The sequence below is a fragment of the Pogona vitticeps genome, chromosome 1 (assembly GCF_051106095.1).
Source record: "Pogona vitticeps strain Pit_001003342236 chromosome 1, PviZW2.1, whole genome shotgun sequence".
Classification (NCBI taxonomy): Eukaryota; Metazoa; Chordata; class Lepidosauria; order Squamata; family Agamidae; genus Pogona; species Pogona vitticeps.
The window spans coordinates 348,027,245-348,048,731 of NC_135783.1; the positions used below are offsets into that span (position 1 = coordinate 348,027,245).

Below are 21,487 nucleotides of genomic sequence, written 5' to 3' on the forward strand. Positions count from 1 at the left end.
TAAACCGCTGTACTGCAGCCAAAACTGTGCTCATGACCTGGGGTTCAGTCCCAGGTAGCCGGCTCAAGGTTCACTCAGCATTCTATCCTTCCGAGGTCGGTAAAATGAGTACCCAGCTCACTGGGGGGGGCAATGTGTAGCCTGCATAATTAAACTGCAAACCGCTCAGAGAGTGCTTGAAGCGCTATGGGGCGGTATATAAGCACAACGCTTTGCTTTTTTTTATATATGTCTAAGGATGCAAAGAGTCACCAGAATCAATTGAGATAGCATAACAGAATCAGAGCTCATTCATGTTTTTTTAAATGGAAATCCATTGTGATACTCGTTACTTCTTGGTAGCAAGGTTGTCATTATCATGATTGTTGCTCTGACTGCATAATTTAATGTGGTGTGTGTTCTTAACACAGTGCTCTTGCAAGCATGTCAGAGACACACATGGAAATAACCTCTGGTTACCTCCAGCAGCCAATTCTGATACATCCCATTGCAAATCTTTACAACAATACAGAAAACAAAAGCAAAGAATACTTCTTCTGCCGCATAAGATTAAAAACAGTATGGCATAATACCAGGAAAATGACTCTGAAACTACCTTAAAATACCCTTTATAAGTAACTTTTGAAAGCAACTGTTATTTAATATACAGTACCTAAGTAGCAGGTGTTATTTGTTATATCAAAAAAAAATAAACATTGTAACTATGTATTACAAATATCTATCATTCAAAGAGACGTGGTGGTGCTGCAGGTTAAACCACAGAAGCCTCTATGCTCCAAGGTCAGACCAGCTGTCCTAAGATCAAATCTATGCAACGGAGTGAGCTCCCATCGCTTGTCCCAGCTCCTGCCAACCCAGCAGTTCAAAAGCATGTAAAAATATGAGTAGATAAATAGGTACCACCACAGTGGGCAGGTAATGGCGTTCTGTGTCTAGTCGCACTGGCCACGTGACCACAGAAACTGTCTTCAGACAAATGCTGGCTCTATGGCTTGGAAACAGGGATGAGAACTGTGCCCTAGAGTTGGACATGACTGAACTAAATGTCAAGGGGAACCTTTACCTTTATCATTCAAAACTAAGTAGTTGAAAGAAACTATGCTACATGTAACTAGTTACTTCCAAGCTCTGCCCAGCATTCACACTAGAAGACAGACTGCTATGAAAGCACTTTTTGGTACACTTTGGTGTTGAGGAGGAACACTACACAATGGTTTTGTGTAAAATGCTCAAAATTTTGCAACAAAGATTTTTTTAAAAAAACAAAGATTTTTACATGTGGTAAGAAGCGCCACATGTTCAAGCTAGTTTCAGAACAAGTAAAGGCACCAGAGGCACTTTGTCAGAAGAGGACTAAACTGAGAGTATTGTACTTTCAACAGATCACAAAAAGACAAGGCTCACTGGAACACTACTGCTAGGAAAAGTGTCAGACAGACGGAAACGCGAAAGATCTAACATGGAAATGGATTGGTTTAAGAAAGGAAGCTGTAACTTGCAGTTTGCAAGACCTGAAGGAGGGCTGTTAATGGCAGGATCTTTTGAAGGTTCTTACTTCACAGGGCTGCCTTCAGTTAGAAACAATACATAACAGCTACCAAGGCAGAGTGCTGATAGCTCAGAAAACCCAGCACGCCTCTAGGAATGGAGAAAATATGAAAGCTAAATGCTAAAGCTAGACAATGATTACTTTTCCAGAACAGTAAAAACAAAGAAACAATTTCTACACATAATTTCTACATAAACCTTGAAGAGAAGGCCATTATTTGCTTGTTAGTTGTCAGAGCAACTTTTCCCAACAGCAACCACCTGCCCCACCATATCATCCCAGGTAACGGTGGCCACCCCAAAGGAGACCAGAAAATCATCAAGGAGAAACCAAGTCTTCTTAGCAGTGGCACCAGCCTTGCAGAGCCAGCTCCTGATTGAACTGTCCCTGGCGGCCTCCCTCCCAACTCCTGCTTTTTTTATATATATATTTATTTGGCTCATGCACTGCCATTTTAATATGGAATGGTGCACCATCTTGGATGGCTGAATTAATTTTGTTTTGTTTTGTTTTATGATTTCATTGCTGTTTTCATGGTTTGTACAATTTCATTATGCTGTTAACCTCCCAGAATAGTGCACTGCACTAATTGGGTGGTAATTTAACAATTTAATTGATAAGTTAAATTTCATTCTGGCATCAGCTACCATACATACAGTACCACAGGTGGGCTTGTACACCATCTATTCTATCACATGCAGGTATATCTAGTGCAGGAATCTCCAAACTACAGCCCATGGGCCACATCTGGCCCGCCTTGCCTTTATATCCAGCCTGGGCATAGGAAGAGGAGGAAAAGGGGACCCAAGCAGTCCCCCACCCCGCTGTATTTGCAACAACAGAGGAGTGGCAGATTGCTTGGGTCCCCCCTCCCTCCTCTTCCTATGCCTGGGCCGGATATAAAGGCAAGGTGGGCCAGAAGTGGCCCATGGGCCTTAGTTTGGAGACCCTTGATCTACACCAATAGTTCCCAATCTTAGACTCCCAAAATGTTATTGGATTAAAATTCCCAGAAGCTTTTGCCCCTAGCTGTGCTGGCCAGGACTCCTGGGAGTTGTAGTCCAAGAACATCAGGAGACCCAAGTTTGGGAACCACTGATCTAGAAGTTGGTGTATTGTTTGAAGAACGTCAAAATCGATACCAAAGGCTGCAACTGGAGTCAATCACCAAAAAGACTGAGATAAAGAACAAACTCCCTTCTCTCCCTCCCCTGCCTTTTCTCTCTCTCACATACACACACACATAGAGCGCCATTCAGGCCTTACCATTTTGATGCCTGTTGAAAATGCAACTGGCTTAACTGGTTTGGGAATCTCTAGTTCCATTTCTAGTTGTGTAGACCGGTCTTTGTGTTGGGCTAACAGCAAAGAGGCAGGCAGATGAGAACTTTCCTGTAAAGGGAATTAAAAAAGAACACTCAAAAACAAAACAGAGTAAAATATTTAAAAGGCCTAAGTGATTCCCCCCCTCCCACTCGTGTTATGTATTCCTAGAATAACAAAGTGCATCTCAAAAGGCCATTTTCAGAAGAAAAAGGCACAGCTCTCCACATACTGCTGGTTTACCAGAAAGCGATCACTTTTGGTAATAGGAAAAAGCTGCATTAGCCTCATAAATCAGAGGAACCTGCAAACAGCCTTTTTTATAGATTCCACATTAAATGACAATATAACAAGCTCCTTATTCCAGAAGGCCCAATGCAGCCATGTGTATTAAAAATACTTCTTTAAGTAATAATAATTAGAACTTAATCACAAAAACAAGCAGAACAGAAAACCATCTAACTTGGATCAGATGTTTATAGAAGACACATCCCTTTGACCAATGAACTCCATCCAGTTTCAAAATGGTTCTCCATTAGATTTCACCTGAGGCCATTTGGAGGTGATTCTCACTCCTGCTCACACAATGAACCTATTGTGCATACAACCAACAACATATTTATTTTCTCCTTTACTAATTTCTTTCAGGGACGCCAGTCAACCTTAAAAAAAAGGTATGGGAGTACATGCAAAGTAATAAAGAGGCTTAACGTAAGTAAATCACTTACGAATGGGCTACAACAGGAGGATTGTTAAGACATACTCACAAAGAGGATCCCAAGGAACCATTTTTAAAAATTAAATTATTGGCTAATATAAATTCTGTAACTTTGGCAGGAACCAGACATGAGGCAACAGGTCAACACGAATAGCAACCTTGTGTTGAGTTCTTCCTCCTCTCTTCACACTATTTTAAGAGAATGCATCAGGTAAAGACACTATCCGATGTATTTCCTTAAATGTACTTTGAGCGGGAAATTGAAGCCAAGGGGGCTTGATGGAGGACCGCCATTTTTGGAGGCACTGTGACCGCAGCCATTCGCTCTGCTCCCTAAACAGCTACCAAGAGACAGCCTACAATTCCCTGGTCTGCCTTCAGTCTTATGGACGCATTCAGCTCCGAGACGCTTCAGCACTATTCGGGAATTTGAGGAACCTGTGAGTGGTTAAATTCATGGAGGGCGCAAAGGTCAACACATAAGCCACATCCTCAAGACAAACACTGCCCACTCCTGAACTGTAGTGGCCTTTTGGCCAAACACACTTACAAAGCAACGGCAAGAGAGAATTTTGAGGATAGAGTTTATTACATCCCCACTATGAATTTAGCTTTTCATGCATTCCCCAAAATGTCCAAATACAGGTTTTCTTCTCCCTTTTTGCTTCTTCCACTCCATTTCTCTCTCCATGCCTTCATTTTTTCCCCTTTTTTTCTGGGAGGGGGAAAAAAAGACCTCACTCACAAGAATATAACTAAGCTTAAGTGCCACATGGGTGTAGTATTGGGGGTTTGCAACACACCTAAGAAAGGAAAGTCAATCCTCACTCCATGCAACCTCCCTGAAAATCTGGTGGGCATGTAGCAATTAGTCAGTGTCACGTTCCTGCCTGTCCCTTGGTTGTTTCACCAATCAAAGGACACAAAGCTATGTGCCATGTCGCTGCCACCAGTTCATTACATCAACATTATGTATAATTAATAATAAGGCAATATGTCATTTTAAGTAGAACCAAATATAAGTTGTTTATTATTACAGGTGATGAAGGTACAATCAATGTCTGTAAATCTTAACAAAACATCCTATTTCTTCCACTCTCGACCGCCAACCCTCTCTCTCCACTCCAAACCACCAATCCAAAAATCTCCAATCTTCCTCTCTCCTCTCCCTGCAGAGACGCTTATATTTCGTGAACCCGCCTCTCCAGCACTCTCATTGGTTCATGCAGGCAGCACATTAATATTCATGACCTGGGCGGACGCCACAGTCAGTTGTGTACCATCAAGTTGGAACCCACTTATAGCAAACCTAGTAGGGCTTTCAAGATCAATGAAATATTTAAGGCATGGTTTTACCAGTTCCACTTCCCGTGTGAGCTTCCATGGCCAAGCAGGCATTTGAATACCGGTCTCCAGAATCCTAGTGTATGACTTGAATACACCACACTGGGTACCTCATGCAGCAATTAGTCTACGACAATTAGTCAATTACTTTATACTCAGAGGAGAATTTGGTTTTTTGGGTTTTTTTAGCATACAAAAGGAATGAATCGACTTTTCCCTTCTGAGCTGTAAACACCCCCAAAAAATCCTTCTCCACTCCACAAAAATGAAATGTTTTTTTGGTAAGCCTAATTACCGTGCAGCAGGGCAGGTCTAAGGTGGGCCAAGTGCTAGGCTGTTCCCCCCTCTGATATAAAGCTTCAAAGGAACTCAAACGTGATCCCTCACTTTTTATGTTCAAGTTGAAAAACAGCCATTTATGTGTAGTCTGGTTCCATTGTTTTCCATAACCACAGGTGCTCCAGTGCCATTATTTCATGGGGATACTAGTAAAAACCCAATTTCCTGACTCAGATGCTTTCCAGCGAGCTCGTAATGCTGACTTTATATGCAAGGTGAGCGCTACAGCCTGAACTATCTTCTCTGGCTCATATTTAAAATTAAAACCGAAACCATAAAGGAACTGAAGCTCTGCCAATTAGGTACCCCTCCCCCCCTGCCTCACACACACACACACACACACACACACCCCTTAACAACCCATCCACATGTTGAGCTAGCCTATGAGGGAGGTGCTACCCCCCCCCGGGGGGGAGGCAAAATGCAGCCCCTCAGAGCATTTTGTGGCCTCCAAGTCCACCTGATAGCCTCTCCCATTAGTTCTTTTTAAAAAATCCATTCCTATGTGGGTTCACTAAGGCTCCCCACTCAACTCCCCCATGAAACGTCAAAACAAATAGCCATTTGTGGTTCTAGTAGGTTCTGAGTTAAAATGTTCGTTACCAAGCCCATTGAGATTGCCCACTCTGGTTCTACAAGTTATTGCACTCCCAAGAAGGAAACTCCATTATAGCAAAGGGCAGGGCCTTATTCATGCAGGTACTGTTCTTATGGCACGTCTCTGTCATGAAATACGCTCCTACTCCTCTCCCGTAATCTTTCTGCAGTTTGCCCAGACTCCTCTTTTGCGACTGATTGAGCCTATCGGCTATTGATTAACAATGTCTTACAACTGATAACACTGCTAGCTTTTGATCTGTTCTTGAAGATCTTATTAGCGTTGTTTTTAACTGTCTGTAAGTCACATACACACCCAAATATCTCTGTACATTCATCAAAGAGAACTTTTGTGCTATAGCTTGTATGAAGAACACATTACAAGGCATCTACGCTGTAAGTGCTATAAAGAGCTTGTTAAAAGAGCAGAGAATGAACATCACACACACAAATGTGCAAAGCTGTTTAAGGTTCATGTGTCAGAATTATACCCTCTTCTTCAGAAGATCATGGGCCATATCTATTGCTGGCACAAAGACATTTTAGAAATCTTCAGTTCAAAATACTTTTTTTAAAAATAAAGCGGCTTTTTAAAGAGAGAAAAGTCCATTTAGATTTTAAAGAGGGAGAGAAAATCCTTTTAAATAATTAAAAAAATAGAAATACAAACAGAACCTTCTTTTGCCTGCCCTTCACATTACCTTTTAGTCATTAACAACATATTTAGATATGTTTAGTAGCGATGCATGCCCACATGTCGTTAAATTACCTATTTTGGTCATGTTATAAAGATTATTTATAACTGCTCCGTTTTGCAAGCCATCTGGCAAAATGGATTTCCAGTAAAACCGACTGCTGTGTAAGAAAACAATGTTCACCCGGGCTAAATTAAAAGGGCATTTAAAGCAGAGTTGGAAACACTTTGGTGACTCAGTATAACCCTCCCCTCCCACCTCCTCCCCAAGCCACTAAAAGAAATAAACGGTTAGCAGCGGAGCTGTTATGAACTGACCTTCATGATCAGACAAAGCAGAAGGGACAACCACTTTAAGAAGTGTCACCTCTTCCACATATTTGTCCCTGGACCTCACTCTATGTTCCTTCATTAAGGGAGGGGGCAGAAAAATCCTGCCAAAGGAGAGCCAGTCTGATTAGATGGGTGGCCTAGTGCTTACACTGTCAGGAGATGATCAGGGTAAGGCCACTGAGTTGCCCTAAGAGAGAGGCTTTCTCTTATCTTCCCAACTTCTAAACATTGTTTTGCAGTACCACTGCCCGAATCTTCCTACCAGCAAGGCTAGAGGCTGAGCTGGCTGGGAAATTCAGAGATCTGGAAATCAAAGGAATAACTTTTCCAGAGTTATTCTCTGGAATAACACCCAACGGGTGTTTTGGGGTCTTCCGGCTTCTTTCTTTTTGTTTCATAACCCCTTGGGTGTGGATTATCTTGTCCTCAGATTTTCATTTGGTTGTGCTGTTGCAGTTTTAAGGTTGCCACTATTTTTAAATTTGGAAACGCAGGTTGGCAAGGGCACAGAATGGGCTCCAGAGCCAGCCTCATCGGAGGAGTCACCAAAAAAAAGAGGGCAGGCTGCTGGTCCACATGAACAAATGAGAAGCGGGTCTATTGTCCACTCAATGGCCCTGAATTGCACATTCAAAATCAAAAAGCTTTCAAATTCTTTGCAAATTCTTCAGTAATAACACATCACAATTATGTTGTTACTAGGGGAAATAGAGCAGATGAGATGGGAGGGGGGAATAGCGAAAGGCTGGAGGGTGGCCGATGATAAACCCTGTTACTCAGAAAATCCCAGTGTGTCAGCTCTGGCTCCACTACACCACTGTTTAACTACAGTCAAAGATGCAGCACAAGAAAGGGAAGGAAATACTAGGCCACAGATAGCTTTGCTGCAGATATTACAGAGGGACTAAAGAGGAAGACACAAAGCCACCATTTTCAGTAGGGAGGCACACATTTGGGGCAATGTTTCGTTTAATCTCACTTTTACTTACTGTCATAATCAGAGCATTAGGCAATGTTCCATTCAATCAAAAGTGTTTTGGGCTTTGGAGTCATGTCTGTTGCTCTACAGGTTTCCTAGTTCAGAATATTTTATACAACAAAGGACCAATGAAAATTTCATGGCTGGCAAGAAGAGAAAACTGGATAATAGGGAAAATCTGCTGTAACACCCCCCCCCCCAGGATGTCCTTTTAACTGGAAGCTGGAATAGGCCCTACAGAATGACAACAGAAGAAGACATAGGAATTGGCTCAGATTAAGACCCAAATCCCCCTGCTCCACCCACCAGGAGCCTTTAAGAGAGAGAGGAAAAGTTCCTTTAGCAACCTAAAGGATCCTATTTGCAAGTTTCAGTGATGGATGTACTTTCGGATCATAATCGTGCAGGAAAAGTCAGTATAGAGATGGCCCCCAGCAGCTTCTTCAAGAGAAAGGAATATGTAACAGCTTAAAACCGGCTTTCTAAATGGTCATTGTAATGCGGTATGTATAGCACATATAGAGGTTCTACTGTACAGTAATGGAATCATGTGCTTTTAACATATGGCAGTATGAAAAAGAAGAACTTGAAATATGGACTTATCACAGAACGTAAAGGATTTTTCCAGTCGAGAGGGTGATTACTGAAGAACTACTAAAGACAAACAGATACGTAAAGATAAAGAAACCATAAAACAGATACAAGTATGTATACATTTTGAATACTTTCATCATGTAATGAAAAACAAAAGTGAAGATTGCTCCGTTGATCATCCAAGGCAATGGATGGAAAAAGGAGTTCAAGAAGAAAAAAAGAATAACGTGCTAGCTGAAAAATCTCAGAACAGTTTGAATCCTGCATAAGCACCAATCTTAGCCGCCTAGAGTGGTCTTGCAGACCAGATGGGTGGGGTATAAATCAAATCAAATCAAATAAATAAATAAATAAATAAATAAATAAATATTAGTGCAGCCGCATTCAGAGTCAGGTGAAGTATAATGTTATCCAACCTCAAACGAGAAGAAGAACTGGTAAGAACTGGCAGAATGTACAAAGTTTGTTTTCTTGAACCACAGCTCCCAGTATCTCTCAGCCACCGTGCCTAAGGACTATGCGAAATATTTATTTATTTATTCTATTTATACCCTGCCTATCTGGTCAAGACGACCACTCCAGGCGGCTTTGTAGGCGATTTTGTGAGTGGAAGTCCAAACCAAGTAACTTTTTGAAGCTCTGAGGAGGACTGTATGGGATGAGAGACCCAAGCCCATCGTCTGAGGCAAATTCTTTCCAACCTTTCAGAGGTCTGGGCTGATGGAAAGCAAGCCAGCTGTTTCCCTTCAGCACCGCCAAGTGATATGGGCCCGTGAACTCTGCCTCTGAAAGGATGAGAGCAGCAGGGCTGCTCTGACATTCCCAAGGCTTTTTTTTTTACAAGGGGAGGAAGCGTCTGTCTTGCCCTCCCATCCTCCTGTTTACTATTCAATTATACCTGCACGCTTAGTACAGGCTCTACTAATAGAGGGAACCACAGAAATCAGAGCTTCAAAAATTCACTCAATCAGGCTAATAGTCCAATTATCACACCCTTATTGGGTTCTGGAAGTCATAGGGTAAAACAAGTCATTTCTCCTACCTCTGAAAAAGCTGTTAAGCTTAAGAAAGGAAAAGAAATAAGCAGCAAGCAAATACTGGACGTGTCCACAAGGGCATCAAACATTCTTCAGCTCTGCTGACTGCAAGGTTAAAGGCAATATAGATGTCATTTTTCTGTCCTTGTTTGAAAGAGGGAGCATGCCTGGATAGCTAGGCCCATGGTCTAGGAATAATTAAAACAAAACACTCTTCTTCTTTTAAAAGTCCAGTAAAAAAGGCCCACATGCATTCTGCTCCCCAGTAAGTCACCCTCTCTTCGTTCAGTTCTCAGAAAACCAAAAGCACCTCTTAAATCACCTGATGCCAGCCTCCCTCCCAACTCAACTGACATCTCTGAGGGTCAGACAAGAAGTTCAAGTACACAGGCTTCCCACAGGAGGAAAGGAAAGAAGGACAGAAATAAAATACATAAACAATTGGGCAGAATCATAAAGCAAAACAGTAAAAAATTGGGGTTGCAGGGGGGCTGCAATAAGGGAAGAATCTGGAACACAGATGTACATTCCCCAAAAGCAGATCCTACCGGATTACCTCAGGAAGGGACAAGCAGGAAGTGAAAGCAGAGAGCCCACTTAAGTGACCATACAACCCAAACAAACATTCAGGTTGGTCTGCAAAACCAATCAAGTAGCTAAGAGAGATTTTTTGGGGGGGGGGGGGGGAGAGGAAGCTTATATAGGAACACAACTGACAAACTGGCTGGGGCAAGGGGCGCGGTGAAGAGCTAGCTTCCACAGAAATCAGACATGTTCTTGCTCCAACTCACAGAACCAACACTAGTGGTTAAGGTGTGAGAAAGGGGCCGTGATTCAAATCCCCCTAATGGCCCTCGCTCATCCTTACCAAACTCTCAGGATTGTCATAAGGAACAAAAGATGACGCATGCTACTCTAAATTCTTTGAATGAAGCCGCGGAATGAGGGTGGCCGCATGAGAAAGAGGACAGGGTTCCTGCACCTTTTCTAGATGTGTAAAACAGGGAATGTGATGGGAATGTCATGCAAGCAACACAACTATAGGCGTTTGAGTGGGGAAGACCTATTATCTCCACACAACCGCCGAAGGTGTTTTGCTTTCTTCTCATCAGCAGGCCAGTTTAAGGCTCTGTGATTAATTTACGAAGTACCAAAGAACTTGGCACCTGTTTCCCATAGAGATCCTTTCTGGGCTCATTTCATCTTCAAGGCTGTGCAGAGAGGCCCTCAAGAGTGTCCCCATAACACTCTTCACGGCCACTGTGGAATAACACTGGACAAAGAGAGACAGACCCAATGCATTTCTGAATCAAGTTAAAAGACGCCTCTCCAGACGTTGGTTGCTTTCATCACCTACCAGTTTATCTAGAAGTTCCTGCTTGTTCTTCCTCTTCAGCATCTGCTGCATTTGCTCCTCCTTTTGTATAAGAAGCCGCCTCTGCTCGTTCTCCTGCCGTTCAATCTCCAGAGCCTCTTCCAGCTCCTCTTGCTCTCGAGACTAAGATGGAACCAAGAAAATTTCAACATCCGTTTAACCCACGATGTGCCAGGGTGTTCAGTTTCAGGATCCAATCAAGTTCCCTTTTTAGTAAAGACCTTTCACCGCTGGGCTGGTTCTCTCGCCCCCTTCATCTTTAGGTGCAGCTGTGTTGTACAAATGCCTCCTTTCTCAGTGCCTGCACTTTCAAACCCTTTCCATCAGTTTTGGAGTTGGTATAGACCAGCGATGGCGAACTTATGGCACGTGTGCCACAGGTGGCATGCAGAGCCCTTTCTGCGGGCACGCAAGCCATAAGTCGCCAGATCGCTACTCCCCCCCCCCCCGCCCCGGAGCCAATGGTGCTGGCACTTCGACAGGCGACGGGCCAGGATGCAGAGCAGCTGGCACTGGCAGCAGATCCAGAGTGGGGTCTTGAGGCACCTCCATGCCTGGGATTCCCTCTTCCGCCACACTCTGCTTCCACCACTGCCACTGCCCGCTGGTTTTTTTGTTTTTTTGTTTTCCAGCTTGGGCACTCGGGCCCAAAAAGGTTTGCCGTCACTGGTCTAGACCAAAGAACGGTGCAGAAAGTATACAAAAGCTTGGTGTTTTATATTCTGTCTAATATATTTTATTATGCCTAATGTGAATGTATGTATTCATGTAAAGTTGCGAGTTCCAAGCCAGGCATGTATATACTTTTTCAAAAGAATATGTGAATTAATTGATATCTAACTTTGGGTTTTGTATTATGCTTAGCTCCTGAAGGCTTCGACGGAACATGTTGAGCCACAGCTTTTTAACTACCTGTTTAACTACCTGTTTTCTACATCCTGAGACTTTGTCTCTCATTTATAATCTGGACTTCTGTGGATGTACCAGTTCCTTTTGTTTTATTTTATTTTTTTGTCCCAGACAATGTAATATCCCATGCTCCTTTTCCATAACCCACAAATCAGAGAAGCAGAGCGACTGCTCTCTGGTCTTTCTCTGGCTAGCCTCATTCAGCAAAAGAATATGCAGGAAATTCATGGCACGTAAATTTCAATTTCTGGTAACGCTAACCATTCTTCTTCCTGCCTCTTACTTATTGGAGCCCTATAAATGAGCACTCTCTGAAAATGCCCTGCCCTGCATAGCCCTGCTCAGCCTTACTGCTCACTCTCCATACACGGGGATTTCCATATGATCAGAACTCATTCCATGCAAATAATCAAACAAATAAAAGTATCCATGTGGATCAGAGTTAATCATTGGAGAGCTCTAACAACTAATTTGTTGATATTAATGTTGGTAAGAAAACTTTTAAAACCCATGGAACGTATTGTTAATTTTCATGATTTTTATGAGACAACAGATACTACCATTTGCTTGTTAAAATTTGTAAAAATCCTTCTGACTCCCCTCCCTTCACCTGAACAGACAAATTTCCCACTGACTTAGGTCAGGGGGAGGGAAAAGGCACCACTGCCAAATAATTGCTGTAAGAAGGAAAACCCACCCCATCACTATGGATTCTGTCGCCCTATGGATTCTTGATAGAGGTAAGCCTCCCCCTACAATTCACAGTGCACTTTTCGGAAATGATAACTTTCTTCTTCCCCATTTATATAAAAGAGACACTGATTTCAATAAGGGGGAAAGAAAGCTTCATTGACAAAGGGAAAACAGGGTATGTGGTCATGGCCAAAGAGTCATTTAGTAAATAGGCATAACTTTAAAGAGCAAACCTGTTAAAACGAAGTCAATCTTCCCTATGTTAGCAGTCCTTGTTAAATTAGTAACAAAACAGCCACCACTCCAATGCATTAGCAATAGGGTATTATTACACCCTACCACATTATTTTCAAGCTCCTGTCTTCTATATGTCAGAGCAATAATGAAATGGAAAGTGGTGTTTGTAACTCTCCTTGATTGTACTGATATGTTTAAAATAGTGTGCAGGGCAAAGATTCTGTCTTTTCAAGCAAACAAGGGTACTGAACCTCACCTGTCCTTCTCCATGCTTTTTACAAACCTCTGAGCCCCTCTGTTTCTCCATGTGTCGGCTCCAGTGAAAACACAGGCACAGAGCAGTGTGTCTTAAAGACGCTATATAAAAGAGCTCATAAAAATGCCACACATACGGTAATTTTTGTTTCTAGTCTTCTGCCTAAAGAATATGCTTTATTTCAGCCAATCCATTAAAAAAGGTTGACTGAGTTCAAAATAAAGTTTAGCAATCCTAATTATTCTAGATACTGAACAGTTCAGTTTTTTTAATTAAATAAAGAATATAGTAATATATACCTCCTCCTCCCCACAAATATTCCAGATATGAATTTATAAAAATAAAACCAGTCCTATACTACTGACCAGTTTGATTTTATTTTTCTGAATCACTTCTTTGTTTTCCTTCTGGTACATCTCCATTTTCTTCCTTGTATTCTCTACATCGATGTTGTTGGTCAAATTGAACACTGGATCAGCATTTTAGAAAATAGCAGCAGGGAGTGGATCGGAAAAGAAAAGAAACAAAGCAATATATCAACAACAGACATAACATATATAACTTCAACACAAGGATAATGATTCCTAGAAACATAAAATTAACACAAAGTTTTCTTCACCACAAGTCCTATGTTCTGTAAATAGTATCTCCTTCTTCAATTTTGAAAAAAGCAAAGCAAAGTGACCTGCTTATATACTGGCCCATAGTGCTTCAAGCACTCTCTGGGCGGTTTACAAGTTAATTATGCAGGCTACACATTGCCTCCCCAGCAAGCTGGGTACTCATTTTACCGATTTCGACCTCGGAAGGATAGAAGGCTGAGTCAACCTTGAGCCGGCTACCTGGGATTGAACCCCAGGTCGTGAGCACAGTTTTGGCTGCAGTACAGCAGTTTAACCACTGCGCCACGAGGCATCTCGTGTATGTTTCTTTCCTTAGCAAAGTGGTTGAGAGGGTGGTGGCATATCAGGTCCAGGCGCTCTTGGACGAAACCAACACCCTGGACCCATTCCAGTCGGGCTTCAGGCAATGGTACAGAGATGGCACTGGCCGCACTGATGGATGACCTGTTGAGGGAGGCCGATGAGGGCAATATGTTCTTGTTGGTTCTCCTCGACATCTCAGCTGCCTTTGATACCGTCAACCACGGTATCCTCCTGGGGAGGCTCTCTGAGTTGGGAATTGGTGGCCTGGCACTTGCCTGGCTCCATTCCTTCTTGGAGGACCGACCCCAGAGAGTTCAGCTTGGGAAGAGTGTCTCGGCCCCATGGAGCCTCAATTGTGGGGTTCCACAGGGGTCGATTATCTCCCCATTGCTGTCTAACATCTATATGAGGCCGCTAAGCAGGGTCATCAGGGGGTGTGGGGCGTCATGTCACCAGTATGCTGATAACACACAGCTCTACATTTCCTTTTCATCTACCTCAGTGGATGCCGTCCCGTCTCTTCAGCGCTGCCTGGAGACTGTATTGGAATGGATGCAGTCGAATGGGTTGAGGCTGAACCTGGACAAGACGGAGGTCTTGAGGGTGGGTGGTCCTTCCATCAGTGGTATGGGTAACTCCCTTTCTTTTGGGAGGACAACCCTTGCCGCAAAGAGTGAGGTCCTCAACTTGGGGGTACATTTGGACCCGGCGCTTACCATGGAAACCCAGGTGGTGTCCGTGGTCCGCTCTACCTATTTCCATCTATGGCAGATTGCCCAGCTGTGATCCTATCTTGATGGGGGGGCCCTGACTACTCTAGTCCACACGCTCATAATCTCGAGATTAGACCATTGTAACACACTCTACGTGGGGCTGCCTTTGAGGCTGACGCGGAAACTTCAGATGGTCCAAAATGCAGCAGCCAGGCTTCTTAGTGGGGTGAGAAAACACCAACATATCTCCCCCACTCTGGCTGCTCTGCACTGGTTGCCCATCCGTTTCCGCATTGACTTCAAAGTGTTAATGATTACATATAAAGCCCTAAACAGTTTGGGACCTCAATATTTGGCAGATCGTCTTCTTCCAACCAGATCTACCCAAATCACCCGACATAGCCAGCAGGGACGGCTGAGGGGTCTGACGCCGAGGGAGGCCCGGAAGGAAAAAACAAGAAACCGGGCCTTCTCGGCGGTGGCCCCTCGGCTGTGGAACACCCTCCCTACCGAAATTCGGCTGGCACCCTCGCTGGACGTTTTCAAAAGCCAGTTGAAAACCTGGCTATTCAAGCAGGCCTTCCCTTCAGTCAATTAAGTGACTCTTATTTCTTTTTTCTTTTCTTTTGATTCATGCCATCTTGGGACTGTTTGCTTTAAACTAATTGTTAAAATTGTAAACCTACGAATTATATTTTATATCACTTTGTTTTTATTTATGTAAAACTGTGTATATTTTAAATTGTTTTTATCTTTTATGTTGTGGGCCTCCCAGGCGGCAAATAGGTAGGTAGGTAGGTAGGTAGGTAGGTAGGTAGGTAGGTAGGTAGGTAGATAGATAGGTAGGTAGGTAGGTAGGTAGGTAGGTAGGTAGGTAGGTAGGTAGGTAGGTAGGTAGGTAGGTAGGTAGGTAGGTAGGTAGGTAGGTAGGTAGGTAGGTAGGTAGGTAGGTAGATAGATAGATAGATAGATAGATAGATAGATAGATAGATAGATAGATAGATAGATAGATAGATAGATAGATAGATAGATAGATAGATAGACAGATAGATAGATAACATTATGCACAAACATATATTTAAATGTCCTGGTTTCAAAACTATTGTTCATACCCCAAACTAAGAGTGCCAACGTTGCCTCTGGAGGTACACTGAATTTTTCATCAAGCAGTCCGTTTTCCAACTCTTACCTTCATGATTTTAGCTAGTTTGTTTACATCCCATAGCTCAGGGAATCAAAACATTCCCCTGCTGGTCCTGCTCTCCCCTTTCACATTCTTCCTCCCAGAGTAGACCTGTTCTAGATGGGCAGTACATGAGTCTAATAAAATAATAAATAAAATGATAATAATAATTCAAAGAGGCTGCCACGTTAAATCTGTTTCAGCATGTGTAACAGAAATGGAAGCAGAAGTATTCTGCCACCTTAAAGACTAGCAGATCTACTTCAGAGTAGGCTTTTGTGTATCTCAGAAAGAAAACCATAATCCATGAAAGCTTGCACTGGAACAGAACTGTTAGTCTTTAAGATAGCACTGTACAGTACTTTGATTTTCACTTCTATTTTGTCTTTTTTTCCAGACCTGTGACTACTACAAGGTTCCATCTTCAAGATCTCTTGCCATGATGTGTAACAGAATGCCATTTTAGGATACAACTTTATGTAAGGGTTCTTCGGGCGACGATGCGCCCCCTCCCCGCTGCCCCCTGTATCCGGAAGCAAGTAGTGCTTTTATTTCAGTGTGGGCTTTTGGAAACCAACTGGCTGCTGAGAAGGGGCCACAGATATGTGTTGACGTTTTTATTCACATGTCTAGTTTGCTTTCCATTAAAGAGTATCCAAATACCACAATTTAACTGTGCTTTAGTTTTATAATGCTGGGTCTGTTTTTAATCTTCTCCTGCATTTGGCCTTCCTTTGGACTAGTTTTTAACCCTCTTATGAGACATTCTGAATCCCAATCCCAGAAGAAAGACAGGATACACAGAGGCAAATAACAAAAATACTTACTGTCAACCTTAACCAGTACGCAGCCAAGACTGGTGCAAGAGAGAGGGGGGGCATGTGATGTAGCAGTTAAAGTACTGGACTAGAAGTTGGCAGACCAAGGTCCTATTCAGCCACGAAACTAATTCAGTGACCATGAGCAAATAACACTCTTTATTTGATATACCACACAGGGTTGTTTTGAGAATAAACTGGGTAGCAGGAGGAGAGCCCTACATACTGCCTTCAGCTTATGCCAAAAAGTCAGGATAACAAATAAAGGGGGGGGAAGGACGAAGGTGGTCTATTTCTAGCAAGAATCCAGTTCTTCAGAAAAACAAGCCTGACTCAGAATCCTTTCTTTTCCTTATACAGTCGTGCCTCGCTTAACGATTGCCCCACATTACGATGAATTCGCTTTACGACGATGTTTTTGCAATTGCAATTGCGATTGCAAAATGATGGTCTAAATGGGGGAATTTCGCTTAGTAATGATCGGTTCCCTGCTTCGGGAACCGATTTTCGCTTTACGACGATAAAAAACAGCTGATCGTTGGGTTTTCAAAATGGCTGCTGGGTGCTTAAAATGGCTCCCCACTGTGCTTAGGGACGGATCCCTCGCTATACAGGCACTGAAAATGGCTGCCATATGGAGGATCTTCGTTGGACTGTGAGTTTTTAGCCCATTGGAACGCATTGAACGGTTTTCAATGCGTTTCAATGGGTTTTTTAATTTCGCTTTACAATGTTTTCGCTTAACAGCGATTTTCCTGGAACGGATTATCGTCACTAAGCAAGGCACCACTATATTAGACGCCTTCTTAGATCATCCCTTATTAAACTGAGGTCATTGCTGCCGCTATTTTTAATAAGGCAAATAAAGTAACCACAAATAAAAGGGCTGCTGAATTAGGGGTGAACACCTCTTCCTTGGTGCTCTATATCTTTCTTGGGCCAAGCTGGTTGGCATCCCAGCTCTTCCTCTTTAAGCCGGAGCCAAGTGGTGACGAGTCAACGATCTGCACAGCATCCCTCCAGACATCTGCTCAAGGCCCTAACAGCAGATGCAACTGCAAATTCAGGAAGTTCCAATATGAGATATTAAATGGACCTTTAACCTCACACTTCCTTGCTTTATTTTTGAAAAATGACTTACAAAGGAGCAAGGAACTTTCTCCTCCCCCCCCCCCACACGCACACTTCCCACTCAAATAAAACCAGCAAGCCAGAAGTTTAAAAGCCAGTCTCTTGTCCGGTAAATGCAGACTGAAATAATGGAGACGCAGGACTCCACAATATTGCTAGGCTGTCGTTAGGAAAGCCCGAGACGGCCCTGTTGAAAGCAACGTGCTTGTGCAGGTGCAAGGGAGTAGTGAATACCGCCTTGTTGCAAATTCTATGAAAAGGAAAAGGCACCTTCTACGGACTATTGTGTGCACATTGAAAATGAACAGGATTCTGGCCTGGGCTTTCAACTACATTTCAGTAACGGTGTTTATTGTATTTCTCCCCATTATTACATGAGGTTGCCACTGATCTCCAATCAAAGTTACTAAACCAGTTTGTATTGGCTTAGCTCACAAATACAGGGAGCTGCCTAATACTTGTTATGAATGCTTATAAGTTATCAGTGAAGAAAAATATTAAAGTTTCTCTCTCTGTAGCAAAGTAGGTGCGGGACAGACATGTGGCCTGTTAAATCTCATGACAGACCCAAATAGAGCAGAAAAAGCAGTTAAATTCAAATTACAAGCTATTATTAAGAAAGATCAGCTTCAGGCTCTCCTGGAGGAGACCAATGCCCTCGATCCATTCTAGTCCAGGTTCAGGCCGCGCCACAGCACAGAGATGGCATTGGTCGCCCTGGGAGATGACCTTTTGAGGGAGACCGATAGGGGTAAAATGTCCTTGCCGGTCCTCTCGGCGGCCTTTGATACCATCGACCACCTGACCTTTCCAGGTTGGGGATCGGAGGTCAGGCCTTGACCTGGCTCTGGCCCTTCCTTTTGTCTTTTTTTCAGACCTGGAGGACTGTCCTCAGAGTGCAGCTTGGGGAGATGTTGTCCACCCCTGTGGACTCTCAACTGTGGGGTCCCACAGGGTTCAATCATCTCCCCAATGCTATTTAATATCTACATGAGGCCGCTGGGGGGAGGTCATCAGGAGCTTTGTGTCACCTATATCCGGATGACACTCAGGTCAATCTCTCCTTCCGTCCTTCTGCAGTGGATGCTGTTCGGTCCCTTGAGCGCTGCCTGAATGCTGTACTGGGATGGATGAAGGACAAAAGACTAAGGCTGACCCTGGACAAGACGGAAATCCTGCGGGTGGGGGCCCCCAGTGTCTGTGGGTTTTTCCCTCTTCCCGCTAAAGATGAGGTGCGCAGCTTGGACATACATCTGGACCCAGCGCTATCAATGGAATCTCAGCATCCGTGGTCTGCACCACCTATTTTCATTTAAGGCACATTGCTCAATTGCGTCGCTACCTTGACACCGGGTCCCGCACCACGCTGATCCACCACGCACTGGTAGTCTCGAGATGAAACTACTGCAGTGCTCTCTATGTGGGGCTGCCCTTGGTGCTGTCACGGAGACATCAGCAGGTCCAAAACTCAGCCACCAGATTACTAAGTGGGGTGAGAAGACATCAATATATCCCCTCTATCCTGACTGCCTTACACTGGTTACCTGTTCATTTCTGTGCCATCTTCAAGGTAACGGTGTTAACATACAAAACCCTAAATGGTTTGGGACCTTGTTATCCCTCTGAACGCCTCCTTCCAAGCAGATATGCCCATCCTGTAAGATCTTCCCAGGCTGGGCGGCTGAGAGTTTTGACTCCGAGAGACGCCCACAAACAGTGACCAGAAAACGGGCCTTCTTTGTGGAATGCTGTCCTGCCTGATATCCGCCTAGCGTCTTCATTGGGAACCTTTAAGCGATTATTAAAAACATTTCTATTTAGACAGGCCTTCCTACACTCTACGACATCTGATACAACAGCGCTAAAATAATTAGAATATCAATGTTCTATTGATATTATTTTCATGTGTCAATATTGTATTGATTATTTTATTTTATTATCTCCTTTTGTACTGTTTGTCATTATACTTTATGGTATTATGTAAACCACCCAGAGTGGCCTGGATTGCCAGATGGGAGGCATAGTAAGTAAGTGAGCAAGTAAGTAAGTGAGCAAGTTAGTAAGTGAGCGAGTAAGTAAGCAAGCGAGTGAGCGAGTGAGTGAGCTGGATATGGTTAAACAGGAGATGGCAAGAATAAACATTAACATCCTCGCCATCAGTGAACTAAAATGGACGGGAATGGGCAAATAGCAACTTTTGAAAACTCAGCAATGGCCAGAGGATTGGAAAAAATCAGTCTACATCCCAATCCCAAAGGAGGACAGTGCCAAAGAATGCTCCAACTACCATACAGTTGCATTCATTTCACACACAAGCAAGGTTATGCTCAAAATCCTCCAAGGTAGGCTTCAGCAGTATGTGGACCGAGAAGTCCCAGATGTACAGATTTCGAAGGGGCAGAGGAACTAGAGACCAAATACAGTGGTGTCTCGCTTGACGATGTTAATTCGTTCCAGCGAAATCGCTGTAAAGCGAAAACATCGTCAAATGAAATAAAAAAGCCCACTGAAACGCATTAAAACCCGGTTAATACGTTCCAATGGGCTGAAAACTCACCGTCCAGCGAAGATCCTCCATGGGGCGGCCATTTTCCATGCCTGTGCAGCGAGGAATCTGTCCCTAAGCACAGCGAGGGGCCATTTTCTTCAGCCGGCGGCCATTTTGAAACCCGACGATCAGCTGTTTTTGATCGTCGTAAAGCGAAAATCAGTTCCCAAAGCAGGGAACCGATCATTGCTAAGCGAAATTCCCCCATTTAGACCATTGTTTTGCGATCGCAATTGTGATTGCAAAAACATTATCGTAAAGCGATTTCCTCATTAAGCGAGGCAATCGTTAAGCGGGGCACGACTGTAGCTAACATGCGCTGGCTTATGGAGAAAACCAGAGAGTTCCAGAAAAACATCTACTTCTGCTTCCTTGACTATGCAAAAGGCTTTGACTGTGTGGACCACAGCAAACTATGGCAAGTCCTTAAAGAAATGGGAGTGCCTGACCACCTTATCTACTTCCTGAGAAACCTATACGTGGGACAGGAAACAACAGTTAGAACTGTATATGGAACAACTGATTGGTTCAAAATTGGGAAAGGAGTATGAAAAGGCTGGATATTATCCCCAGCTTATTTAACTTATATGCAGAATACATCATGCAAAAGGCTGGACTGGAGGAATCCCAAGCATGAATTAAGACTGCCAGAAGAAATATCAGCAACCTCAGATATTTATTTATTTATGCAGGGCAAGATATGCAGATGAAAACTCTCTGATGGCAGAAAGTGAGGAGGAATTAAAGAACCTCTTAATGACGGTGAAAGAGGAGAGCGCCAAAAATGATCTGAAGCTCAACATCAAAAAAACTAAGAACTTGGCCACTGGCCCCATCACCTCCTGGCAAATAGAAGGGGAAGATACAGAGGCAGTGAAAGATTTTACCTTCTTGGTCTCCATGATCACTGCAGATGGTGACAGCAGCCACGAAATTAAAAAGCAAAAGCAAAGTGTGCTGCTTATATACCGCCCCATAGTGCTTCAGTCACTCTCTGGGCTATTTACAAGTTAATTATGCAGGCTACACATTGACCCCTCAGCAAGCTGGGTACTCATTTTACTGACCTCGGAAGGATAGAATTCTGATAGTTTAGAAAAATGACTTTACCATAGTACAAAAATAACCTGATAGGGCAGGTAACTACTTTGTAAGGTATTCAGTGAAGTCTGTCACTGATGATCATACCAA

The 21,487-nt window shown here is 43.4% G+C and overlaps 1 protein-coding gene across 3 annotated transcripts in view; it reads right to left on the minus strand.

The window, feature by feature from the left end:
• Positions 1 to 21,487, minus strand: part of MNAT1 (MNAT1 component of CDK activating kinase) — a 142,021-nt gene that overhangs the window by 65,758 nt on the left and 54,776 nt on the right. For all 3 annotated transcript variants that reach the window (XM_020813209.3, XM_020813210.3, XM_078383792.1), the window contains exons 4-6: positions 13,343 to 13,446; positions 10,865 to 11,005; positions 2,816 to 2,941 (exon numbers count right to left, since the gene is read on the minus strand). In XM_020813209.3, the coding sequence (XP_020668868.3) occupies positions 2,816 to 2,941; positions 10,865 to 11,005; positions 13,343 to 13,446 (371 nt within the window). The remainder of the gene's footprint in view (positions 1 to 2,815; positions 2,942 to 10,864; positions 11,006 to 13,342; positions 13,447 to 21,487) is intronic.